Source organism: Protopterus annectens, chromosome 8.part0 (assembly GCF_019279795.1).
Source record: "Protopterus annectens isolate FY-2018-M chromosome 8.part0, PAN1.0, whole genome shotgun sequence".
NCBI classification, from domain to species: domain Eukaryota; kingdom Metazoa; phylum Chordata; order Ceratodontiformes; family Protopteridae; genus Protopterus; species Protopterus annectens.
The window spans coordinates 725,132,162-725,157,055 of NC_056741.1; the positions used below are offsets into that span (position 1 = coordinate 725,132,162).

The 24,894-nt window shown below is 45.1% G+C and overlaps 1 protein-coding gene across 4 annotated transcripts in view; it reads left to right on the plus strand.

Annotated features, from left to right (window-relative positions):
* The window catches only part of HCFC1 (host cell factor C1), a 3,865,385-nt gene that overhangs the window by 2,623,901 nt on the left and 1,216,590 nt on the right, over window positions 1–24,894 (plus strand). For all 4 annotated transcript variants that reach the window (XM_044080175.1, XM_044080172.1, XM_044080173.1 and 1 more), the window contains exon 18: window positions 2,509–2,681. In XM_044080175.1, the coding sequence (XP_043936110.1) occupies window positions 2,509–2,681 (173 nt within the window). The remainder of the gene's footprint in view (window positions 1–2,508; window positions 2,682–24,894) is intronic.

Genomic DNA, 24,894 nt, shown 5'->3' on the forward strand with positions numbered 1-24,894 from the left:
GGCAGACAGACTCAGCAGGTTCATTCTTATTCCTCACAAGTGGTCCCTCAATGCGGAATTTGCCGACTGCTCTTACATTTTCCCTTCCTAGATGGCATCGGCTATTAAAAGAGCAACAGTAGCCAAAGCCTTTAACAGAAATAAAGAACATTTCTCAACAGGGTACATATCTGTCTCATCTTCCATAGCGCGGAGCGTAACGAGCAAGTAGACGTTCGACTGCGGCATTGAAGTTCTGAGGTCTGTGCGTGTGTGGAAGTCACATTTATGGCCCACGGTTTATGGCCCTGTGTGTGACATCCTATGCAGCTGCTGGCAACTAGGCTTAAGCTTTGGTAGAGGAGTCGGGACATTTTGGTCACCTGAGACGGAGGATCCCACATGTGAGAAAACTGCAACATGGAAGAGAAGGACATTTATGGTTATAGCAAGATTTTACACAGTTAATCTTTTCAGCTGCTGGGGCCAGCATTGCTGCGGCTTGTTTGCCTCTCCCCTCAACAACTAGTGCAGCAGGTGCTTTGCTATAACCCCCCCCCCCCCTGGGGGGGGGGTGTCACCGAAGGAAGCTGTGATTCACGATTGGCCCCCCAGTTTCCTCTGTGCCAGTCCCCCTCTTCCACTGATCCCGAAGTTTCTACAGAAAGCTAGCAGGCTGAAGAGCTCATTCATCCTCATTGTCGTCTTCTGGCCTCAACAAGTATGTTTCCCCTTCCTATGGTCTCACGTAAAATGTTCTCCTTGAATATTGAAGCCCACTTAGGATCTCTCATCTCACCCATCAGAAATTCAACATCCCAGTCTCCTTGCTGTCAAGCAGTCTGCTTGGTTTCTCCACTTCCGGTAATTGTAAGATGGTCCAGGCTCGCTTCACCAGTTCGTGATATTGTCTTGCCCTCCCAGAAAGCTTCCACCAAGAATGTCTACAGAAGCAAATGGAAAAGCTTTTGTATATGGTCTTCTGAAGAGAATATTGACCGTTTCACAGCTTCTACTTCAGCCATCCTTTTTCTCGCTACTCTTTTTAAGGAAGGGGCCAGTTTTTCTACTATTAAACTTCAGTTTGCAGCCATAACCAGCTTCCACGCTGGAAATGAATCCTCTTCTTGTACAGCTTCCAGCTTATGTAAAGCTTTCATGAAGAAAACTTTGCTCCTTAGGTCTCCAGTAAAGTGCCCCCGTCTTCCTTGGGGGGTGTCATGGTGGTCCTCCAAAGGTTGATTCATAAGCCACTTGAGCTAGCAAACGGATGCAATATGAAGTTTCTTTCTTGGAAAACAGTCTTTTTGGTAGCTATCACTTCAGCAAGAAGAATTTTTAAGCTCCAGGCCTTATCAGCTAGGCCTTCTTACATTATTTTACGTAAAGATAGGGTATCTCTACAAACCAACCCTTCCTTTCTTCCTAAAGTAGTCACGGAGACCAACATTAATCAGGCCGTACAATTGCTAGTTTTCTTCCCAAACTTTACTAATAAGGGTGAATATATGGGTAATCTTAATGTTCATAGACTATATTTTTATCTTCACAGAACAAAATGGTACAGAAAGTCTGATCAGTTTCCAAAATTACTCTGGTTAAATGGATTACTGATTGTATTTTGAATATTTATTCTCTAAAAGGTTTGGAATTGCCTCTTCCTCCTTGAACTCATTCCGCTAGATCTATGGCTACTTCCTTTGCCTTTCATCAACAACTTCCATTGACGATATTTGTGCTGCAGCCACTTGATCAACAAATCATACCTTTTTGACACATTACAAATTGGACATTGTCTCCAGAAGTAGAGCTTCCTTTGGGTTAGTAGTGCTCCGGCTGTCCTTCCTTGAGATCCTCCCAAGAGTTTCGTAACTGGGGACTCTGACCCGTTTGTGAGGAAAAATGAAAAGGACATCATCAGATTTAAAAGTTATGTACTTACCATAACTTGGCATCTGTGTTCATTTTCATTCTTCTTCACTTTCCTGCCCAGCCATCCCCGGCCTTGTCACTTCTAGAAGGCTCTTTGGATGATGATGTAACCTTTATGTTCCTGGTTTGAGCCTCAATTTTTTTTCTTCTGTCTGTTCTCTCTCTATAATACACTGGGTAGTAAGGCAGCAAACTCCATCTGAGGAGTTAGGGATGGCCTAAAGCATTATGGGTAGAGGGAGGATCTCTAGATTTGCATCCAAGTTTTGTAAATGCGAGCGAGTCAGATCCGAGGATCGGATCTGTAATCCATTCGTGAGGAAGAATTAAAGTGGACATCACAGATGCCAAGTTGAGTACATAATTTCTAATTCTGTGATATGCTTCTGATACTGAGAAGCTATAAACAGCACAGATTTTTAATACTGAGAGTATAAAAGGGCCGCATGTTTTATGACAGAAGTGTTCTTTACTGTGTCTCTAACGTTATTTTTTTCTTTGACTTTGTGTTCAGATTCTGAGCTTGTATTTTGTCATTCATAGCCGATCTATACTGCATATCTTCTAACCTTTATATTGTCTTTCCTTAACTTTCAGAGCAAGCACAACCACCAATGCCTGTTGATGGCCAGGGTGATTCTGAAAGCTTGCAAGATGAGACTGTGACATCTGGAACCAGTAATGTATCAGTGACTACAGCATCACCTGTTGTAACTAGGGCAGTAACTATAGTGACCCAGTCTACGCCAGTTCCTGGGCCCTCAGTTCCGGTGAGAACCACGTTTTTGTATGCATTTTGTCAAGGATTACTTGGTTATGGCAAATATGTTTGCATTATATGTTGCATGGTCACTGTTGGCCTTATCCACCGTTTATCAGAAATGGACAGGGAAAGCCAAAATGCCACAAAACAGCCGTGTATTCCATCTGATAAATTAGCACACTTTAGGCAGAAGAATACGAAGATTTTAAAATAATTCCTTACCAGACGTTCTTCCATTCCATTGTTTATATTGCATTTCAGAGAATAGTAAAATCTTTTTTTAATTCAAGTTATTTGTTACTTTTTAGGTTAAGGTTTGCTGTATCATAGGAATGGAATGGTCACGTGAAGAGCATGAACCCTTAATGGGTAATAGAGTGCCTGTAACGTTCCAGTAGAAAGCTCAGTGTCACTTCTTTCTGTTCCTCATACCATTATTCTGGCTTGCCTTCATAAGCAAGTGTTCATCCTTGTGTCATGCAGTAATGAATGCCAACATACCAAACAATTTTTCATGTCATCAGAGGTATTTGCCTTTATTGGTATAGTCCCCTTTAAGAAGATAGTCTTCATGACTTTGGACTATGTATAACAATGTTTTCTTTTTTTTTTCCCCCAACTTGACTGGCTACATTGTCACTTGCTGTTGACCATGGGAAACTAGGTGGCCCAGAGGTAGAGAAACCAAATTTTAACAGCAGCTTCAGGTTAATAGATAACATACAAGGCTAATGATCACCAGGGCTTTTATAAGCCTAGCCACACAACCCAACCCAGTTGCATCCCCTGGTAACACGGGGGGGGGGGTATGTTAGAAGCGTTATTTTTGTTAGAAGGTTGCTATTGGGCAGGTATGATGGTTAAGGAGTGTTTTGCTGTCTGCCTCGGTCTGTAAGTGACATGGGGCCAACCCTGGGATTAATTTGTGATTTCCCATTCAGTGGCAGGGTTACGTTTGAATAGGGTTATGGATGAGACTCTGCTTCACATGGATGGGAGGGCCTATTCCAGAGCATGGGAATACATTGAGTCACAGATCTCTCGCAGGCACGTTCCTGTTTGTGTCACAAGCAAAGTTCAGATCCCTGGATCTAGCTTGTCTGGTGCTGCTTGTTTTGCATATGTGCAAAAACTCTTTATCAGGGCTTGATCCTAGGGATGCTTTGTATGCCAAGCAGAGATCACCTGTCAACAACCTGTAAGAGACCAAGTATAGAGACAGGGCTCTAAGGCGATCTGTATAGGGCAGTATGTTAATGCCCTGGATTCTGTTGGTGAGGAACCTCTGTGACTGTTACAACTGTTGCATACACTATTTAGGTACATACCGAATGGGACATTGTACTAAATGATGAGTCTGAAAAGGGACAAGTTGAGTGGTACTATAACTTCCTTAGACCTGTATGTTATACCCTTATTTACAAGTTGGTGACATAGAATGATTTTCTTGCTACCTTGGGTGTATATCGGTCAAAGGCCAGATTACTGTCTGTATATGTACCCAAATCTTTAAGTACCCGATCAACTCTTTGGGGTATCTTAATAAATGGAGCAATTTGTCTGGGTAGACATTTTCCTAAAAGGCACTATAATGCACTTGTTTGTATTGAGTTTTGATGTGTGGCTTTGACACCAGTCTTTTGTCTGTGTTAGACCCTCCTGAAGGATGTTGGTGTCATGGGGGAATTTGATAGCTGCTACTTTGCAGTCATCTGTGGAAATGGTGAACCAGAGGCCCTTGACATTAGCATTCATCTCTGAGAAGTAGATACCAAGCAGGGGTGGGCCCAGCATGGAACCCTGTGGTACACCAGTGGTGACCTTCCTCTTTCTGGAAGTGGTTTCACCAGGCTTTGACTTCTTTGGTCCTGTCTGTGAGCCAGCTGGCAGCCAAGTGAATTGTGTAGGGATTTATGCCATTTTCAACGAGTTTGTCCACAATACCTGAGTTGAGGTATTGTCAAATGCCTTAGCTAGATCCAGGTAGACAGTCTATCCCATTTTCCCTTCATTCATTGCCTTGGCTGCCTTCTGATAGAAGTCTACCAGGTTAAGTAGGTATGACCTTCCTTTGACATAACCAAACTGGAATGGATCCAATGTCAGTAGGTTGCTGTCTTTGCTGTTTATTTTCATACTAATTCGTTCCATGGCTTTGCATATTAGACTAGTCAGACTATTGGGTCTGCAGTTTCTGTGATCAGTTGGTAGTCCACCCTTGTGAAGGGGATAACAGTTGCCATCCATCATTTACTTGGTGCGTAGCCTGTTTTTTGAGGCTGTAGTTGAAAAGTGAGTCAAGTGGTCCTGATAGGTCATGTTGCAGCAGACTATTTAGGAGACAACCTGGGATATTGTTGGGCCCCATTGAGGCTGTATTTTTTAGCTTTAGTGAGCACTGTTATGACTTACTCCCTGCTGATAATTTGGGGGTGGATTATGCTGGCAGGATTTCACAAGAGGTGACGGGGTGGTGGGGGGTAAAGTTTGAGCTGAATTTGTTAGCCAGCAGATTCAGCGTGTCAGTCTGCTCAGTATAGGCGGCACCGTTTACTACCTGTTCAGCACACTGTCCATGTTATCTTTACAATTTCGGACATAGCCATAGAAGGTCTTATAGTTCTCTTTAACCTGAAAAGCTGTCTTGACCTTGTAATTGGCCTTGTTGGACTTAATTGGTCCTCTTAGTTTCCTATTTAGTTTTATTAGTGAGCTCTTGTCATTGTTAAAGTTGCTCTTTCTGACTTTGGCCATGATTTTTTTCCTCTTGTTATACACCCTTTTAAGACTAGGATTCCACCAGTGTGGTTTTGTTTTGGGCTTACATCTGGTAGGTAGAGCAGCCTCTATTGCAGCCATTTACATGATTGTGCAGTGTTTCTTTGAGTAATTCTGTATATGCTGTTGTCTGGGTTGGGTGGAGCATTGAATTTTGACAAGCTGTCATTTAACAGGGTGTAGTTTGCTTTAGAATAGTTCCTAACTGCAGCAGATTTTGCTAGGTTTTCCAGGTTGATTTTTATTTTGAATGCGACAGCTTTGTGATCTGACCTTTAACTAGTGCAGATGTGAATGGAGGGATGTGCCGCGCTTTCCCATATTGGTGAGAACAAGGTCCAGTATGTTTGAAGCGCACACTAACCGATTAAGGGCATTTGTGTTAAAGTCCAGGAAACATTGTGCCTACAAGTTGGTGGCAGTGTGCATTTCCCAAGCTATAGAGGTGTGTGGTTAAACTCTCCTATGAATACAGTGTTTGGATGGATGGGGAGCACCTTCAATAGGTCTAGATATGAGTTGTTGGATTCTTGATGCATAGATGGTGGAATGTAGCTTGCTAAGAATATGGTAAGGGACTCTTGTCTAAAATGATTTGCACATGGATGAACCCCAGGGAATCATCCTGTTTAACCTGCATTGAGGCATACTTGTAGTGTAGCTCAAGACACCTAAACCTTTAGTTCCTGTCTTTGTGGGTGATGGACTAAATATGTGGAAGTCACTGTAGCCTTGCACTGCAGATTTACTTTCTGTGGCTTTAAACAGTGTCTCCGTAATGGCACAGATGTCTATAGCCTCCAGACTAAGGAAACCTTGTAGGGTGTAGAGTTTCTTGTTAAGGCTGCTAACATTGAACAGTAACACCTTTTAGTTCCTTTGGGTTTTATTTACTATGTCTGTAGGTTAATCACTTTGCCATTGCTTAAAAAGGCTCTAAGGGGGGTGGATAAAACTTCAGCCAAAATCCAGAAGATTGGGAGGGACAGGTGCAGGCCACCTTTGGCAAAGCAATGTGGTCTGTTGACCATGCCCTCCCAGGCTGACAGATATTGAATCACCCTGGATTGACACCAGAAACTATGCCAGTTGTTAAAATTGATAATTTTTTGTTCATATTGTGGCATCATCCTTGGTGAAGGTCAAATGCTGCTCAGTGCAAGGCACATACCAGTCTAAGACGCATAGTCAGAGAGGTTCTTAATGTCTCCCTTGATATAGTCCAGAGAGGCAGGTCACTGGTCATTTGCACTCACACGGACTATAATAGAATCGTACTGGTTCCAGTGCTGCAGTGACTTGAATGCATGTGCAACTTGGCAAATCCTGGCTGTAGATAAAGCAACTGACTGTAATATTCTTGTCTAATCTGGTAAGTTAGGCATCTGTGTGTTGTACAGTGGAGTTCCCTATGAAAAGAGTCCTGAGTAAATTGTTTGCTTGCCTTATGGGCTCTCTTTTTGGGGGTACATTGAATGTAGGCTTTTGTGCAGTGTTTGGTGTTGCGTTTGGTGGATGCTTTAAAGGTTGCTGAGGAATAGGCATTGTTGTTCCCAATCTTAGGATGTCTTTGAGGTTTGGGGAGATTGTTTTTAGTGCTTCAGCATAAGATGTTCTTTGTGTGTGAACACTGTGTGGTGGATGCAGTGTGTGTTTTTTTATAACGTTGTTTATATGCAAGATTTTTGCCTCCAAGGAAATTGTGTATGTACATACGTCATATGCTGTGTGAGTTAAGGATTAAAAGGTTGTCAGTGAATATGAGACAATTGCTACATTGTCTCAGGATGCCCGGATCTACCAAGCCGGCTACAGAGACTTGAAAATTGCATATACATGTTGTCCAAAGCCTATATTAGGGAGGGTTATTATGGTTTGAGGACTGAGTTTCATAGAAGGCTTCTAGATTAGTGTCTAGGGGTTACGATCTAGAGTCTGATAGTGTTAGGATATGGTAGTATAGTACTATCTGAAGTGCAAACTAGCTGCTTGGAGTATGGTTTTGTGCAGTACATCACTAAACCGCAGTTTACAGTCCCAGTGCAAGTTTTTTAGGTTAAATTCGGTTTTCCGGCTCATATAGACCAGGCCACCACCTGCTGTCACTAGATGAGGTGTCCCTGTCCTCTTACTGTATATCTCAGAAAAGATTGCTCGAGAGTGCATGCTAACACACACCCATCTTTAGCAAACTAGCTAGACAAGGTGATTTAAAGTCATTCAGGCCAATAGCAACACTGAGGAAATGTAAATCAGTAGTCGATCACAAAAATAGCTTCTAGAAATGCAGTTTTTAAATACAAGTACTTAGCTGGTGCCTAGATGGCACATGATACAAGGAAATCACTTCAGAAGCTAGGTGAGGAACACCCACTGTTGCTGAGTTCTTTGGGAATCAGCCAGGAACCTCAAAATTGCCAAAATTTATACATGCACTCAAAACTAAGGAAACTATGGAGAATCACTTAAGCTGGGCAAAAATTGCAGGAATACAACAATTAAGTACCAACAAAAATACTAAGTAACAACTTACACAGTAATGCTGCCAGTAAAGCTTCTTAAAAGTGCAGCTCTGATTGTCAGTTTTCATTCTGCCCTCAACTGATGGGTTCTGATCCCGACTCAGCCATTCGTAAAGCTCGTGACAACCAAATACTCTGGAGCTTCTCCATTACCCATAATGCACCAACCCCAATTACGTCCAGATCTTGTTTGCCACTAAAAGCAAAAGACAGTCGTCTTCCATCACACTCGAGCGTACAACAGATAAGTTTCATATTTTCTTTCAAATCTTGTTAAAAAACTTTACATCTTTTTCCTTACCATTTTTTTTTAACTTCTAGTAGTTTCTTACATTTTCTTATACTATGTTCTCTCTTTAGTATATTTTTCTGTACCTCTCTGATACTATCTTTAGTATCTCTTTTCTCTGCGACACTGTCCTAGTTCCTAGATGTTCATCGTGCATACAGCTGCAGTAATCACAGATGGGTTTTCTGCCGTCAGGCGGTCCCTCGGTCGGCCGAATTCCAAAGTCTTGGTCCGGCGTCGGTTGTCGTCGCTTTCTCTTCTGACGTCAGTGAGGCCAGAGTATATAAGACACAGCCGACGCCATGTTCTTCAGTCTTTTTTGCCGTGCGGTGCCTGAAGCAGAAGCAGTTCGCAAGTGCCGGTCGGCCAGCTCCTGAATTACGAAAATTTTGGAAACCGAAGTCTTCATTAAAGCTAAGTACCCCGTTGGAAACTTTTCTTGCCTCAGACCGATGTCAGAAAAAGTTAATAATTGTATTTCTTGTGGGAAGCAAATACCGCATAAGGATTTCCATTCCCTCTGCATACCTTGTTTAGGCCCAGACCACGACGTCTCGGGCTGTCGCTTTTGCGCTACCTTCAATAAACGCACTATTAAGCGTCGGGCGGAGTTCGCCCAACACTATTTTGGTAAAGCTTTTGATTATAAAATGTCGTCGGACACTCCGACTACCGTTTTGTCCAAAAAACGCAAGGAAAAGGACCGACACGTGAGGCCCGCGGTCCCCGCCGACACCATGCCAAAACAGGCTACACGTGGTCCGGTTCTCAGCGAGACGCCTTTGCAGTCCCTGACTACCGATGACACTCCTTTGGCGGTGTCCTCTGTACCCGAGACCCTCGGCCCTTTCCCAGACTACAACCACCGAAGCCTTTGCTAATGTTGAGCCTACTAATGTGGACAGGTCCACTTCCACCCATGGTGTCTTCAGACCCTCATCTTCTTTTTCCATTAAGGCCTTTACTAAATCCAAAGCAGCCAGGCACCCCAAAAGGCCTGTTGCACAGGGCCCATCTCCAGGTCCCATGCCTAAAAAACAGATGCTTAAAATGGCTGAGGATTTAATTACTCTTATCAGAGGTTCTCAACCCCCTCCAGACAAGAGACCCAGAGTGGAGGAAGATTCTCCCTCTTCTGATCAGGGATCCATTTTATCAGAACATTCTGATGCAGAGGAACACTCTTACTCCCCTTTTGAGGATTCGGATGCAGAACAGTCCATCCCTTCTGTATCTCCTCCTGAGGATTTTTCCTTTGGGGAAACCTTGCACACCTTGAGGGAACACTTCCATTGGGAAGGCCAAGACTTTTCAGATTCTAAGAAAAGGCTTAGGGAATTTCTTTTGTTACCTCAACACAGACCTCTGGCAATACCCCCTGTTTTGGACATACTTGATGATGTTTATTCGGAGGCTTGCCTTAACCCGGATTCTCTGCCTCCTGCACCAGTCAAACCTGATAGGTATTACAGAGTAACCAACTCTCACCAATTTCTCTTCAAAAGTCATAATGCTGACCCTGAAACCATTTCACAAGGCCCCAAGGGATTGAAGGCCTCCACTGCCAAGAATCCACTTCCAGCAGAAAGGGAGTCAAGGTCTTTAGAAAGGTGGGGTAAAAAGGTATATACCTCGGCCACCCTAGCCTTAAATTGTCAGTTTCATATGCTTAAATATCAACAGTTCCTGTTATCACAATTAAGGAATAAAATGTCTCAACCTGAACAACCAGATTTAAAGGAGTTACAGGATATGATGCATAGTGCAGAACAAGTGGGTAAACACACTTTACAATGTGGTTATGATGCACTAGAGGCTTCAAGTAGAGCGGCTGCTACAGAATCAGTCATTCGCAGACATGCCTGGCTTAGAGAACAAAACTTGCCTGATCATGTCAAAGCTAAACTTCTAGATGCTCCTTTACAAAGGGATGTGCTGTTTGGAACTAATGCTGAGGAGATACTACGGAAAATGGAAGAAAAAGCCAAATCTATGCAAACTGTCAAAGCCTTTTTACAGGTCCAACCACCACGTTTTAGCAGAGCCTTTTTACAGGTCCAACCACCACGTTTTAGCAGAAATTGGCCTTCAAAAAACTGGTCCTTTCCAGCCACTGACAAGCCCCAAAGAGGTAGATACAGACGCACAAGGGGCAGAGGGCAATCACAAGGAACATATAGAGGACGACAATGGCAAACTCCAGCACCAAGAGGTGGCGAGGACAGTGCACAACAATACAGGAAGCAAACCCAATGACTCCCTCATTTTCATGCCAAGCACGTCTCAGCTGGCAGCACCTTTGGGAGGAAAGCTAGCATTATTTGCAGCCAATTGGCATATTGTCACAACAGACAAATGGATCCTGGACATTATAAACAGAGGCTACAAATTTCATTTTCACACTCTTCCAAAAATGAGAGGCATGCCAAACCTGCCACAGAATCAAAGGGCAGAGGCACAACTACAAATTTCAAAGCTCATAAGCATGAGAGCTATTCAAGAGGTACCTATCCACGAACAAGGTCAAGGTTTTTATTCAAGACTTTTTCTGGTACCAAGGAAAGGAACCGACTGGAGACCCATTTTGGACTTATCCATCCTAAACACATTTCTACTCGTACCAAAATTCAAGATGCTCACATTACAGCAACTTCTTCCCATGCTGGGCAAGGAGTTTTGGCTGGTAACATTGGACCTCAAGGAGGCATACCTGCATGTCCCAATCAGACAAAGCTGCAGAAGATACCTCAGATTTCTTGCAGGTTCAATCCACTATCAATTCTCTGCATTGCCCTTTGGCTTATCTACTGCGCCCAGAGTATTCACAAAGTGCCTGGTATCAGTGATTGCCTACTGCAGACTTCAAGGGATACAAATTTACCCTTATTTGGACGACTGCCTGATCCAAGCGGACAGCAAACACATACTTCTGGAACATCTGGCATATGTGACACGGTTATTGCATTCTCTGGGATACACAATCAACAAAGAGAAATCAAGGCTAACACCATCTCAGAAAATAACTTTCCTGGGTGCCAATTTGGGCACAAACACCCAGATGGCCTATCTTACGCCAGAAAGACAGGGGCAACTATCTCATTACTTCAAAATACTAGCAAAAAGTACCAGGCTTACTGCAAGGAAAATCCTGCAGGCTCTGGGATTCATGGCATCTTGCATTCTTTTAATCCCATGTGCAAAGCTGCATATGAGGAAACTTCAATGGTACCTAAAAAAACCTATGGTCTCAACACAGTCACAGTTTGGAAACAATAATACCAATAATCCCATGTTTGCAAAAGGAATTTCTATGGTGGGCCCAAGCATGTCAAGCAAACACAGGCCTCCCATTCTGCAAGCCTCAAGCAAAGCAAGTTATCACAACAGACGCCTCAGATTACGCCTGGGGGGGGCGCACATGACGGACAGGTGCATCCAGGGCATATGGTCCCAAAAAGAAAAGCACCTTCACATCAATCAAAAAGAAGTGCTAGCAGTAATAAATGCAATTACAGCTTTCAAGGACTTCCTGCATCCAGGGCAATTACTGATAAGAACAGACAACACCACAGTAATGTGGTACATAAACAAACAAGGAGGAACACATTCATACCCCTTGTGCAGACTAGCCATGACTCTTTGGAACTTGGCTCTGGAATGGCAAATCGAACTTCAAGCCCAGTACCTGCCAGGTTTGGAAAACACACTGGCAGACAATTTAAGCAGAAATATGACAGATCCACACAAATGGAAGTTACATCCTCAGGTGTTTACAGAAATAACCCAAGTGTGGGGGAGGCCAGACATAGATCTTTTTGCCTCCCACAGGAATCATCAATTGGAAACGTTTTGTTCAAGGACCTTTCATCCAAAGGCCTGGAGAGTGGACGCACTTTCATTCAGTTGGACAGCGTGGACAGTTTACGCATTCCCACCTCTGCCTCTTCTGCCCAAGGTACTTTTGAAAGCAAGAGCAGACAGACCGAAGATGATACGGATTGCTCCAGATTGGCCACGGCAACACTGGTATCCACTGCTGAGGAGCCTAACACATACTCCTCCCTGGTCCCTGCCTCTAATGCCTCTTCTGCTGACTCAGCACAGCTACAAAACTCTCCACAGTCAGCTGAAAACACTCAATCTCGCTGCATGGAAAATCCCTTAACACCACAACAGACCCTACTCTCCAAGGAGGTGCAGGATGTCATTTTGGAGGCCAGAAGGCCATCTACTAGAAAAGCTTACTCCGCAAAATGGAAGCGGTTTTGTTCTTGGAATGAGAAAAAAGGCCAGGACCCTAGAAAACTGAACTTCAGTATCTAGCTGAGCTGCTGAACAGTGGGCTTTCATTTTCTTCCATAAAAATCCATGCCTCAGCCATTTCTGCAGAATACAACACGGATCCTCCTTTATTTTCTCACCCACTCTTACGACAGTTCCTCAGAGGGGCTAAGAATATTAGACCACCAAGGAAACAACCAATACCAGCCCGGGATCTTAATTACATACTAGAAAAATTAACATTGCCTCCTTTTGAACCAGCTGCCTCAACAGATTTGCAATATTTGTCCTGGAAAACTGCCTTCCTTCTGGCTATCACTTCAGCTCGTAGAGTTTCGAACTACAGGCCCTCATGGCAGTGCAGCCCTTTCTCATTTTCCATCAGGACAGGGTTTCCCTTCGTACCAACCCATCATTTATGCCTAAAGTGGTATCCAGGGTAGCTTTAAATCAAGCCATACACCTTCCTACCTTTTACCCCAATCCTCAAAACAAAGGGGAAAGGCTGCTGCATTCTTTAGACATCCATAGGCAGCTACGTTACTACTTGGATAGAACAAAGTCCTTCAGGAAATCAGAACAACTCTTTGTGTCCTATGCTGTAGGGGCTCAAGGGAAGCCAGTTTCCAAGCAGACTATTTCAAAGTGGATAGGCCACTGCATACGGTTTTGTTATTCCTATCATGGGAAATCTGTTCCTACAGGTATCAGATCACACTCCACCAGGGCCACAGCTACCTCTACCGCCTTCCTCAGAGGAGTTCCTACCAAAGATATTCTGGAGGCAGCCACTTGGAGTTCTGTACATACCTTCACAAAACACTACCACCTGCCTTTATATTCCAGAACCAGAGCCGGCTTTGCCACTGCTGTTTTGCAGGGCATTCTGGCTCAACCCAGTTCCTCCTAGTACCTACCACCCTGTGCATAGCTTTGGGACTCTACCCATCTGTGATTACTGCAGCTGTATGCACGATGAACATAGTACAGTTTTGTACCTACCATAAATGTAGATGTTCGAGTGCTAATACAGCTGCAGTACAGGTTTCCCTCCCTCCTTCCCCACTTGGTAAAGGCATGGGGCCTAACAACCTCTTCATACAACCTGACTGGGTTATCCTTCTATGGTTTATTTGCTTGCAACCACTGTTTTTGGATTATATTGCATTGCATGTATACACATATAAGCATAATTTATGTATTGCCTTCCTTCTGGGGGCACCTGACATCTGGGGCAAGAAAGACTGAAGAACATGGCATCGGCTGTGTCTTATATACTCTGGCCTCACTGACGTCAGAAGAGAAAAAACATCGGCCAGTATACAAAAGTCTTTTGTCACTGTAGGGTATATGGTATGTCTGATGTCAGCTGCAGTCGGACGTAGGCCATAAAATGGACATACGCATGTACCATCCTCAGAACTTTTCTGCCGCCAGTCAAAGTCTAGCTTCGGCCTTCGATCATACAGTTTTCAGTGTTTTTGACTTCTGATTTCAGGTAAGTGTCTCATTGGGGAATCTCTTTTCTTGCTGTTATTTTGTGTCATCCAAGAAGGGCAAGTGCCAGTGTGGAAGACACATTCCACATCAGGGCAGTCATACCCAGTCTCTTCTATGCCTAGGCCCCAGCCAGGGTCATAAGTTGTGCAGTATTTGCCAGTCATTCGTTCCTAAGACTCTTAGAAGTAGGCTTTCATCACTAGTTTTATGTTTGGAAAACCAACGGCTTAAATTAACTAAGTGCATGGAGGGTTCCTTGAGACCCGAAGCCAAGCCACTGTAGCATAATGTCAAGAAACCTCAATATATGCCTTCTGCGGCACCTTACCCATTTTGACGTGATCTCCCCAGGAGCTCGTCGACCAAGAGGCACGTCTGATTCCAGGCATGGAGTCACAGGCCGAACCCAGTTCTGAAGTCTCCTTGATTTCTACCGCAAGCACATCTCAAGAGGTGGAACAGACATCCAATCTGGATGTCGAAGGGGGCCCAGGCTCAAATACATTGAGAAACCTAGGGGTTTACCACGTCGTCTGCTACCAGTTTGCTCCAGCCTGAAACCTTTGAACTGAGGTATTCATCCAGACCCCCAACATTACCAAAGATAGCCTCTCCAGCAAAGAAAAAAACAGAAGACAGCATGTCTCCACTGCACAAAAGGCTTCTGCAGATTGGCAGGCCTTCATCGCTCTTAAGCAGCCCATCTCTCAGCATTCCCCCACTCCAGCCTCTCAACCTTCCCAGAAAAGGGCTAGGGACCCAGGCTCTTCAAATTAATCCTTTTCAGATGAAGAAGAATCTTTAGACTACTGTACTCAAATCCCCCTCCCAACAGGAACAATTTCCCCTGAGTATGAGTCAGTAGGGGCAGACTCTCCAAGGAGGAAATGTCCTTCGGGGAGACGATCCTGAAAATGCGTGAACGTTGTAAGTGGGATTCTTCCCAAAGTCCCAAATTTCAGATGTCCAGAAAAAGTATTACCAACTCTTACACGTGGTCCGTCCCAGCTTTTCTGCAGTGCCAGCAGTACAGTCCAGCCTTTTTGGATGCTTTCCACCATGCATCTTAAAACCCATAGTCTCAGGCTCCATCTCCCAAAAACCCAGACAGTTTTGACGAAGTCCCTGAGGACTGCCAATTTAATTTCAAGTGCCGGTTGCAGACCCAGCAGTCCTCTCTCTTGCTACTGACAAGCCTTCTAGAATACTCCCTTCTACCTCACTACTACCATTGTACAAGGAGAGTAAAACCTTGGAAAGGCTAGGGAAAAAGGCACATACTTAAGCCACTTCAGCTTTCTGAGCCATTAACTACGTGACACACGACTAAATACTCCGTAGAACTTAGTCTCAAACAACTTCTGCAATCTTAGACCTCCCAGATTCTGAGGGGAAAGCACTTGGCACTGAATCTTTTAGGAGCTTCTTCCCAAGTGTAAAGACACTCCATTAAATGGAACTATGATGCTAATGAGGCCTGCCCTAAGAGCAGCGGCTTTTGGGTCAGTAGTCAAGATTCTCATGGCTTAGACTTCACCCACTGCAGGATGATTTCAAATCCAATTTAATGAATCTGTTTCTAGCAATGCAACCTTGTTTGGTGCCAGCTACAGCTGTTCTTTTCAAATCCCTGCAAGAAAAGTCTAAGGAACTCTGAGTTAAAGCACCTTTTTGTATCCCCAGTGGCCAGGTTCCATAGGTATTTTCCCTCTGAGCCTGCCTTTGTTCATGACCATTCTCTGCACCAGCAAAGCTTCTAGGGGAGGTAAGCAAAGACAGAGGACTAGGGCTTCTCAGACACCAACCCCACAAAAGCAGCCCTTTCCGGACAGAGCAAGGGAGTGTGTGACTACCCTGCAAATGACTGCCCCCTCCCCCCTTGCCTCTCAAATGCTCTCAAGACTTGGCAAACCATTACCCAAGACAATTGGTCCTTTCCATAATCTAAAAAAGGATATTTTATTATTTGGCCCTCCACTCCCGCCTTTTGGAGCATTCCAGAACCACCTAGAGAACAACTTTGTCTCTTCCTAGACCTTCTGTCGGATTTGTGACAACAGGACTCCATTCAAATCATCCCATGTACCTCTAGACAAAAAGGATTTTATTCAAGGATGTTGCAAGTGTCCAGAAAGTATGTCCCCTTGAGGCCAATCCTAGACTTCTTATCTCAACGCTTTCTTAAAGGTTCCATCCTTCAGAATGCTAACTGTACAAACCATTTTGCCTCTGCTTCTTCCACAGGGATTTATGGCTTCTCTAGACGTAAAAGATGCCTATTTCTACATCCCCTTTCACCCCATGTGCAGAAAATGTTTTACATTTTTCTGTGGGTTCATGGCATTTTCAGTTCTCTACAGCCCCAAGGGTTTTCACAAAATGTTTGGCTCCAGTGATTGCTCACTGCAGGCTCCTGGGTATCCAGATTTTCCCATACCTGGATGACCTGCTCTAACAGGCCCTGAATCCTCAAGTTCTTCAGCAAAACCTACAGACTACCATTACCCTCCTTGGAAATCTGGGGTTCACAGTAAAGTTCAGAAAATTAGCCCTCACTCCACCCCAAGACCACACCTTTCTGGGCTACCAAATCCAAACAGACATAATGAAAGTCTCTCTACCACCCCAAAAGGCAGAGGATCACCTTTTGGTTTCTCCTCGCATTAAACCACATTACGGCCAGGGACTTTCTCAGGGTACTAGGTTTTATGGCCTCAACCATGCGCATGGTGCCCCTGACATGGCTACGCATGAGGAAATCCCAGTGGTTCCTCAGATCTGTCTGGGCCCAGACCCAACAGACTCATCCAGTAGAAGAGGGAAGTTCTCTGGTGGATCCAGCAGGTACATCTAAACCCAGGACTACATCTACATCCCCTAGAACCCAGTCCAAGAGCTTTACACAGACACAGCAGATGTTGGCTGGGGAGAGGCCCCGGGCAAATTAGAGTCCAAGGAAGGTGGTCCCTTTTACAGAAAATGGAACACATCAACGTAAGGGAGATGCGAGCATTGCTCCAAGCCATAACAAACCTTCTATTCCCTCCTTCACCCAGGGACACTAAAACTGTTCACAGTCAGGCCTTTTTGGATGCTTTCCACCATGCATCTCAAAACCCATAGTCTCAGGCTCCATCTCCCAAAAACCCAGACAGTTTTGACAAAGTCCCTTGACTGTGCTCTGGTATGTGAACAAGCAAGGGGGACCAGATCCTACCTCCTGTGCAGACTGGCTTTCCTAGTGTGGTAATTCCTGGATTAGCACAACGTGACAGTCCAGGATGTGTACACTCCTGCCAACTGGAAGCTTGTGGCAGACACTCTGAGCAGGTCCTTGACCCATTCCCACAAATGGATGCTTGACATGGATGTGTTCCTGGACATAGTCTGCCAATGGAGTACTTCCACACACACGCACTTATTTGCCTCCCCCATGAATAGATAACTTCCAAAATTCTTTGTCGGAGTCCCAAGTCCTCTGGCTTTTGAAAGTGGATGCCTTCTCCATTTTGTGGGAGGGGGGTCTCCTATATACATTCCCTCCCCTTCCTGTAATACTAAAGGTCCTGCTCAAAATCAGGTAGGATCAACCAGAAATCTTGCTGGTGACTCCCCTTTGGCTAAGACAGCACTGGTTTCCCCTTTGGCTGCAATTAGCCAATGGCCATCACCAAAAGTTACCCCACAGAATGGACCTTCTCACACAGAACAGACGATCCCTTGTACTTCCACACCTGTCAACACTACAGCTGACACTGTGGGTGGTAGGATTCTGAATACCTTCATACACCATTTTTCTGAAGACGTGCGAAGGGTTTTGCAGGAGGCCAGAAAGCCCAACACTAGAATGTCTTAAGTTTGCAAATGGAAAAGATTTTCACTATGGTGTCTCTCTAAGAACCAAGACCCACTAGCAGTGGGAATACTACTGGTTCTGGAATATTTGTGTGAACTGCTATCAGCTGGCCTGGCATATCCATCAGTTAAAGCACAGCTGTTAGCTATCTCTGCTTGTCTGCCTTTATTCCCTCCTGTGTCATCCAGGGTTGAGGTAAAATAATTTCTTACAGCTGTCCTCCACATTAGGCCTCCCAGGAAACCTATTCCTCCTCCTTGGGACCTTAATTTTGTTCTAAAGAAGCTGACATCGTCCCCATTTGAACCTGCGGTTTCTGCCTCCCTCAAACATTGCTCGTGGAAAACTGTCTTGCCTAGTAGCCTTGATTTCATCTAGAAAGGTCTCGGAACTCCTAGCGCTGATGGCTGTTACCCACTTCTTGCTCTTTCATAAGGACAGGGTATCGTTGAGAACTAACCCTTCCTTTATGCCCAAGGTTAATGAGCTATTCCTTAGCCAATCTATTCAACTACCAACCTTCTTCCCCTCTCCGCAAAGTCACAGTGAGAGGATTCTGCACTCCCTTGTTGTTCATAGACAACTGAGGGTATTACCTGGACAAAACAAAACCCCTCAGAAAACCTGAACAGCTTTTAGTTAATTTTCACCCCAGGGCTCTGAGTCTTGCTGCCTCCAAGCAGACTATTTCTTCTTGGATTTCTAAAACTGTCTCCTTTTGCTACACTCACCATGGAAAGGATCTTGCTGCACCTGTGAAAGCCCATTCTACCAGAGATATGGCTTCATCAGAGCCATTCTTGAAAGGCTTGGATAACAGTGCCTTCCTGGAAGCATCCACCTGGTCGACTGTTCATACCTTTACCAAACATCACAAGCTGGGTGCTGTCTCCAGAACTAGAGCCAGCTTTACCAAAGCCATTTTATATGGCTTCATAAAGAGTTCCTCTGCTCCTTCCTCCTCCCTTCCCTCTTGAGTTCTGATATTCTCCCTCAAGTAAAGAATGCTGCAGCAAGTGAATAGAAGGACATAGAAAAGTTGTGTAAAATCCGAACATAACCATAGATGTCCTTCTTTTCACTGCTGCAGTATTCTATCCCTCCCGTCTTCCCCACTGGTCTCTTCTCTTTCCTGGATGTATTAACCACTCATATCTTTAGTCTGGCTTTCCTCCTGTGACATTCAGTTCTGAGGATGATGCGTGCATACATGTGTTTTATGGCCTACGTTTGACTGAAGCTGACATCAGATGTACCACATACCCTATAGTAGCAAAAGACTTTTGTATACTGGCTGACATCGGGCACCTTCTGCTGGGGATATCCCTCAAGTAAAGAATACTGCAGCAGTGAAGAGGACATCTATAGATGTCCTATTCATATGCTGCTGTATTCATTACATGAGGGAGTCTGCCTCTGGTTGACTCATACATCTGGCCAGAGTTAGCTTCTACTGCGAAGGTACGTGTGTCGGCCTGCTGCATTCAGCATACATCAGCCATAAACAGACATCAGCATGCACCTACATCACAACTTTTCTGCCTCCTATGTGACTGCCAGCTCCAGTCTTCGCTTGCTTGGAGAAGTGACTGTGTTGTCCATGTTCAGATAAGTATCCCATAGGGGTTTTGGGTACCTTTTTGCTACTGTGTTGTGGGTTATTGTTAGGGTAGAAAGGATAAGTGTCGGTGTGGAAGGCAGATTCCACATAAAGACTCACACGAGCTCTTCTTCTGTCTAGGTAGGCCAAGACCACAACCACACCACTTGTGAAATCTGTCAGGCTTTTTTTCCCCAAAACTCTTAGGAGCTGTCTGGCTGCATTAAAATTGTATCTAGAGAATCGGAACTTGAAATGCTTAGCCAAAGACATGGACCCGACGTTGCCTGTTGAAAAAGGCCAAGAAATCTTGGCCTGATCCTACTGCTGCGCCCTGTATTCCAACTGTACCTCTTGAGGCCAGTGAAGCCGGAGTCATTCCACTGATGGATACCTATGTGGAAACGATCAAAGAAGCCACTAGCATGTCCCAGAGGGAGTCACAGGCATCCGACTTGGAGGGGTAACCAAGGCTTTATCATTTTGAGAGATCACGTGGGGTTTCCCATCTGTGAAGACGTTATTTCTGATATTGTGGAGTGTCACCCGGCCTCTGGCCCTCCTTCCCTGCATCGCATTATGGATACGTCTGTCAGGTGCCCTGAAAAAGAAGCTTCTCAACTGTCCGAACAGGTGCCTGACTGGCAGGCCTTTACTCAGGGCCTACTTAATGCCAGGCTTCTGCCCCTGTCCAGGCCCCTTCAGTCTCTACTCCTAAAGGCAAATTAGTACCATTTTTTCTGAAGAAGAGGATTCTTTAGGAGATGAATTCCTAACTTACCCATCCCAAATTGCCTCCTCTCTGGGGTATGCTTCTCCAGAAGAGGAGTCGTATAGAACAGACTCCCCAGGGGAAGACATTACTTTGGGGAAACAGTAGTGCAGGTGAAGGACTTTAAGTGGGACTTGCATCCAAGTTACTGAGACTCAAAAAAAAAAAAAAAAGGTATTATGACCTCTTACAAATGGAGTCCCCTAATCCAGCTGCAGTTTCTCCTGTGCTTCCTGCCATTTTGGATGCCTTCCTGGCTACCTTTACAGCCCCAGATCCACAACCCCCTGTACCTAAGCACCCAGAAAGATTTTATAAAGTCCCTGAAGATACAAAATTCCTCTTCAATGCCCCTTCTGCAGACCCTTCCACAATTTCTGTGGCCGTAGATAAAACTTCCAAACTTCTTCCCTCCTTTCTTCAGATAAGGAAAGCAGAATAATGAAAATACTGGGCAAATAAGTATATACGTCTGAAACTTTAGCTGTGAGAGCCATCAACTATCAAACCCATATGGCCAAATATTCCTTGGCCCTCCTTATTGATGCTGTTAAGCAGTTGGGTGACCTGCCGGATTCCCATAATCAATGCTAAGGTCTCTAGTTTGTTAATTTCCTGCAGTCAAGTCACTTGACACTCCATTCAGTTTAGTTATGATGCAGTGGAGGCTTCATCAAGGACTGCGGACTCGGGTTCTGTCATCAGGAGATACTCCTGGCTTAGACTTCAGCCTCTGCCTGATGACATTAAGTCAAAACTCATGGATGCTCCCTTGGATAATGAGGCTTTGTTTGGTTCAGCTGCTGCTGAAGTCTGGAGAAGGGCAAAGAGCTGCAGGACCTCGGACACATATGTCTACCTGGTTCCAGAGTAACTATCCAGCTAAAACTACAGTTGTGAAAAGGCCTTCCAGACATGTGCCACCCAAAGGGAAAAAGGATTCAAGGAAGAAGACCCCCCCCCCCCAGGTTTTCTCCCTCTGCTACAGTTCAAAACCTGCCTTTTCAGGCACTACCAGGCATTAAGCCTAGACACCCCCTCGCCATGCACCTGTCTCGGTCCTTCCCTCCTTGGAAACAGTTTACCCAGGACTAGTGGGTCCTCTCAGTAGTAAAACTAGGTTACTTCACAGTGTGGGAATCCAGGCCTACTTTCAGAGGCATTCCTCAACCCCCTCGAGACCAAATGGCTTCCTTTCCCCCAGTTCTGCATACCCTTCTCTCCCAAGGCACAATTGGAGAGGTACCTCCACAGTCAAGAGAGAGGATTCTACTCCAGGATGTTCCTGGTCTCCAGGAAAGAAGGTCCCTGGAGACCTATCTTGGATTTGTCCCATCTAAACACATTCTTCAAGGTCCCTTCCTTTCGGATGCTAACCTTTCGTACTCTCCTTCCTCTGATCCTACCTCAGGCCTTCATGGTGTCCTTGGATATAAAGGAAGCCTACTTACATATTCCAATCCATCCTCTTTTCAAGAAATTCCTTAGTTTCTCAGTGGATTGTGTACGTTTTCAGTTTATTGCTTTGCCATTTGGTCTCTCTGCAGCCCCAAGAGTGTTCACAAAGTGTCTAGCCCCAGTAATTGCCTTTGCCAGAATGCAGGGGATCCAGCTCTTCCCCTTCCTAGATGATATCCTCATTCAGGCTTCGTCCCTATGGTTGGTCCAGCAACACCTAGACTTCACTATCACCCTCCTGAGGTGACTGGGGTTCACTGTAAACCTTCACAAATCCTCCGTGACACCCTCTCAGGATCATGTGTTCTTAGGATGCAGGATTTTAACAGGACAAATGATGGCCTGTCATCCTCCAGACAAGATTCACATCCTATTTTCAGGAGATTCTCCCTCTCCAAGCACTGTTAGCCAGGGAGTTTCTGAGGCTCTTTGCATTCATGGCTTGCATCATTCCCATGGTACCCTTCGCAAGACTACACATGAGGAAATTCCAATGGTACTTAAGGACAATCTGGAAACAATACCGGCACCCTCTGGAGTTTATGGTACCCCTGCTTCCGGAGAACTAAATTAGTGGATTGCACAGATCTCTGCCAATCCAGGTCTTCCCCTGCAACCCCCCCCCCCTCCCCCCATCAGGATCTGTACACAGATGCTTCAGACTCAGGGTAGGGTGCAACCTTAGGAAAATGGCAAGTGAGAGGCATTTGGACACTGGCCCAATGGAGGGAGCACATCAGTATCAAGGAAGTGAGAGACTTGATTTTGGCTCTCCAAATCTTCAAGCGTCGAATTCTACCAGGTGTGCTGAGATGGTATACAGACAATACCACTATGCTGTGGTACATCAACAAACAGGGGGACAAAGTCTTTCCTCCTATGCAAATTGGCCCTGCAGGCGTGGGAAATTGTCTAACAGAGATATGTAAACTTCCTAGCTGTCTGCATACCTTCTGCAGAAAATGTAATGGCATATGCTGTAAGCAGGTCCATGACTTAATCCCACGAGTGGATACTAAACAGGGATGTGTTCCTGGACCTGGTTCATCGATGGAGTGTACCTCAGACCTTTTTGCCTCCCCCTTGAACAAACAACTCCAAACCTTCTGCACATGGATACCCTGTCCCGGGGCTTGGAGGGTGGATGCTCTTTCCTTCCTTTGGAAAGGAATGTTCACTTATGCATCCCCTCCTTCAGTCTCCTACAAAATGTTCTGGTGAAGATTTAGAGAGAACAGCCTCAAATCTTGTTGGTGACCCCCTTTTGGCCAAGGCAGTATTGGTTTCCCCTACTACATCATCTAGCCAACGTCAGTCCACCACAGGTTACCCCACCGGATGGACCTACTCACACAGTACAAGGGAACTCTCATACACCCCCAAATTTCCCCCCTCAGCCTTATACTGTGGGTGATAGGGCATTGATTCCCTTCAAACACTTTTATACAGAGGATACGGTTCAGGATCTGCAGTAGGCCAGAAAACCCACTACCAGAAAATCCTATCTATCTGGGTGGAAAAGGTTTTCTGTTTGGTGTCTAAAAGAAAATATCCAACCACTAGCTGCAGAACCTCCAGTGGTTTTGTCTTTCTTGTGTGAACTGATGAACTCTGGATGTTCTTCATCTCACATTGCTGCAGTCCTTACTTATGGGTAGTCCGCTGTCCTCGGTCGGCCCGAATACCAAAGTATTAGGCTGACGTCGGTCAGGGGCGCCTAGATCTGACATCAGAGCGTCAGGGTATAAAGGCGAATGACCGACGTCATATCCTCAGTCTTTTTTGCCGCATGGTCCGATGCAGCAGCAGCGTTGCAAGTGCCGTTCGGCGTTCTGAAATTTTTCGTTTTCGGAGTTTCAGACCGATACCAAGTTGGGCTAAGTACCCCGTTGGGGAATATTTTTGTTTTTTCTTGCCTCAGTTACTTTCCGGATGTCAGAAAAAGTGAATAATTGTATTTCTTGTGGGAAACAGATACCGCATAGGGATTACCACTCGCTTTGTATTCCTTGTTTGGGACGAGCACGCGTAGTTGGGTGTCGGTTTTGTGCTAGGTTTAATAAGCGCACTATAAAACGGAGGTTAGATTGCGCTAGGTTAGTCTTTGGCAAGAGGTGTAATTATAATATGCCGTCGGATGTACCGACGCCTGCTTCTACTAAGGAGCGCAAAGACAAATCTTTAAAGCCTAGGCAGGATGATTTGTCCGTTACGGACGCCGGATCTTTAGAAGCTTCAGCTGAACAGGTGGATCCGGCTGAAGTTTCTGTTGAGTCCCAGGGGGAAACTTTGACTTTACATGATGTGGCCTCTCAGGAGGCAGGTCAGGCTGAAGGGGCCTCTCAGGTTACTATTCTCCCTTCTATGCCTAAGGTGGTTAGGCCTTCTGTTACTGTTTCTAAGGCTCCTTCTAAGGGCAGGTCTGTTTTGCCTTCCTCTGGTGTCAGTTCTGGTTCTTCAGGGTCTGTGCCTAAAAAGCACATGCTTAAAATGGCAGAGGATTTGATTACTTTAATTAGAGGTTCTATGCCCCTTCCTGATAAGAGGCCCAGGATGGAGCCAGAGTTGGAAAGTTTGGAGCAGGCCTCAGATGATTCAGAGTCTTCTGCTGAGGACATTCAAGATTTCCCTCCTTATTCTGATTCTGATGCAGAGGATTCCACTCCTCCTGCTTCTCCTCCGGAGGATTTTTCATTTTCAGAAACTCTGCATTCCATGAGGGAGCATTTTCAGTGGGAAGGACAGGATTACTCTGATTCACGGAAGAGACTTAGGGAGTTCTTGTTTTTACCTCAGCATAGACCCTTAGCTATACCTCCGGTTTTGGATGTTGTTTCAGATGTTTTCTCGGAAGCTTCCCTTAATCCAGATTCTGTGCCTCCTGCTCCAGTTAAACCGGACAGGTATTACAGGGTGCCTGAGGCTCATAAATATCTCTATAAGAGTCCTAGGGCGGACCCAGAAACTATTAGTCAGGGCCCTAAGGGTGTTAGAGCCTCTGTTGTTAAGAATCCGGTTCCTCTGGATAAGGAAGCTAGAGCTTTGGATAGATGGGGTAAGAAGGTGTATACCTCTTCTACTTTAGCAATGAGAGCTTTGAACTGCCAGTTTCATATGTTGAAGTATCAGAATTTCCTCCTTTCTCAGCTAAGATCTAAAGTGGA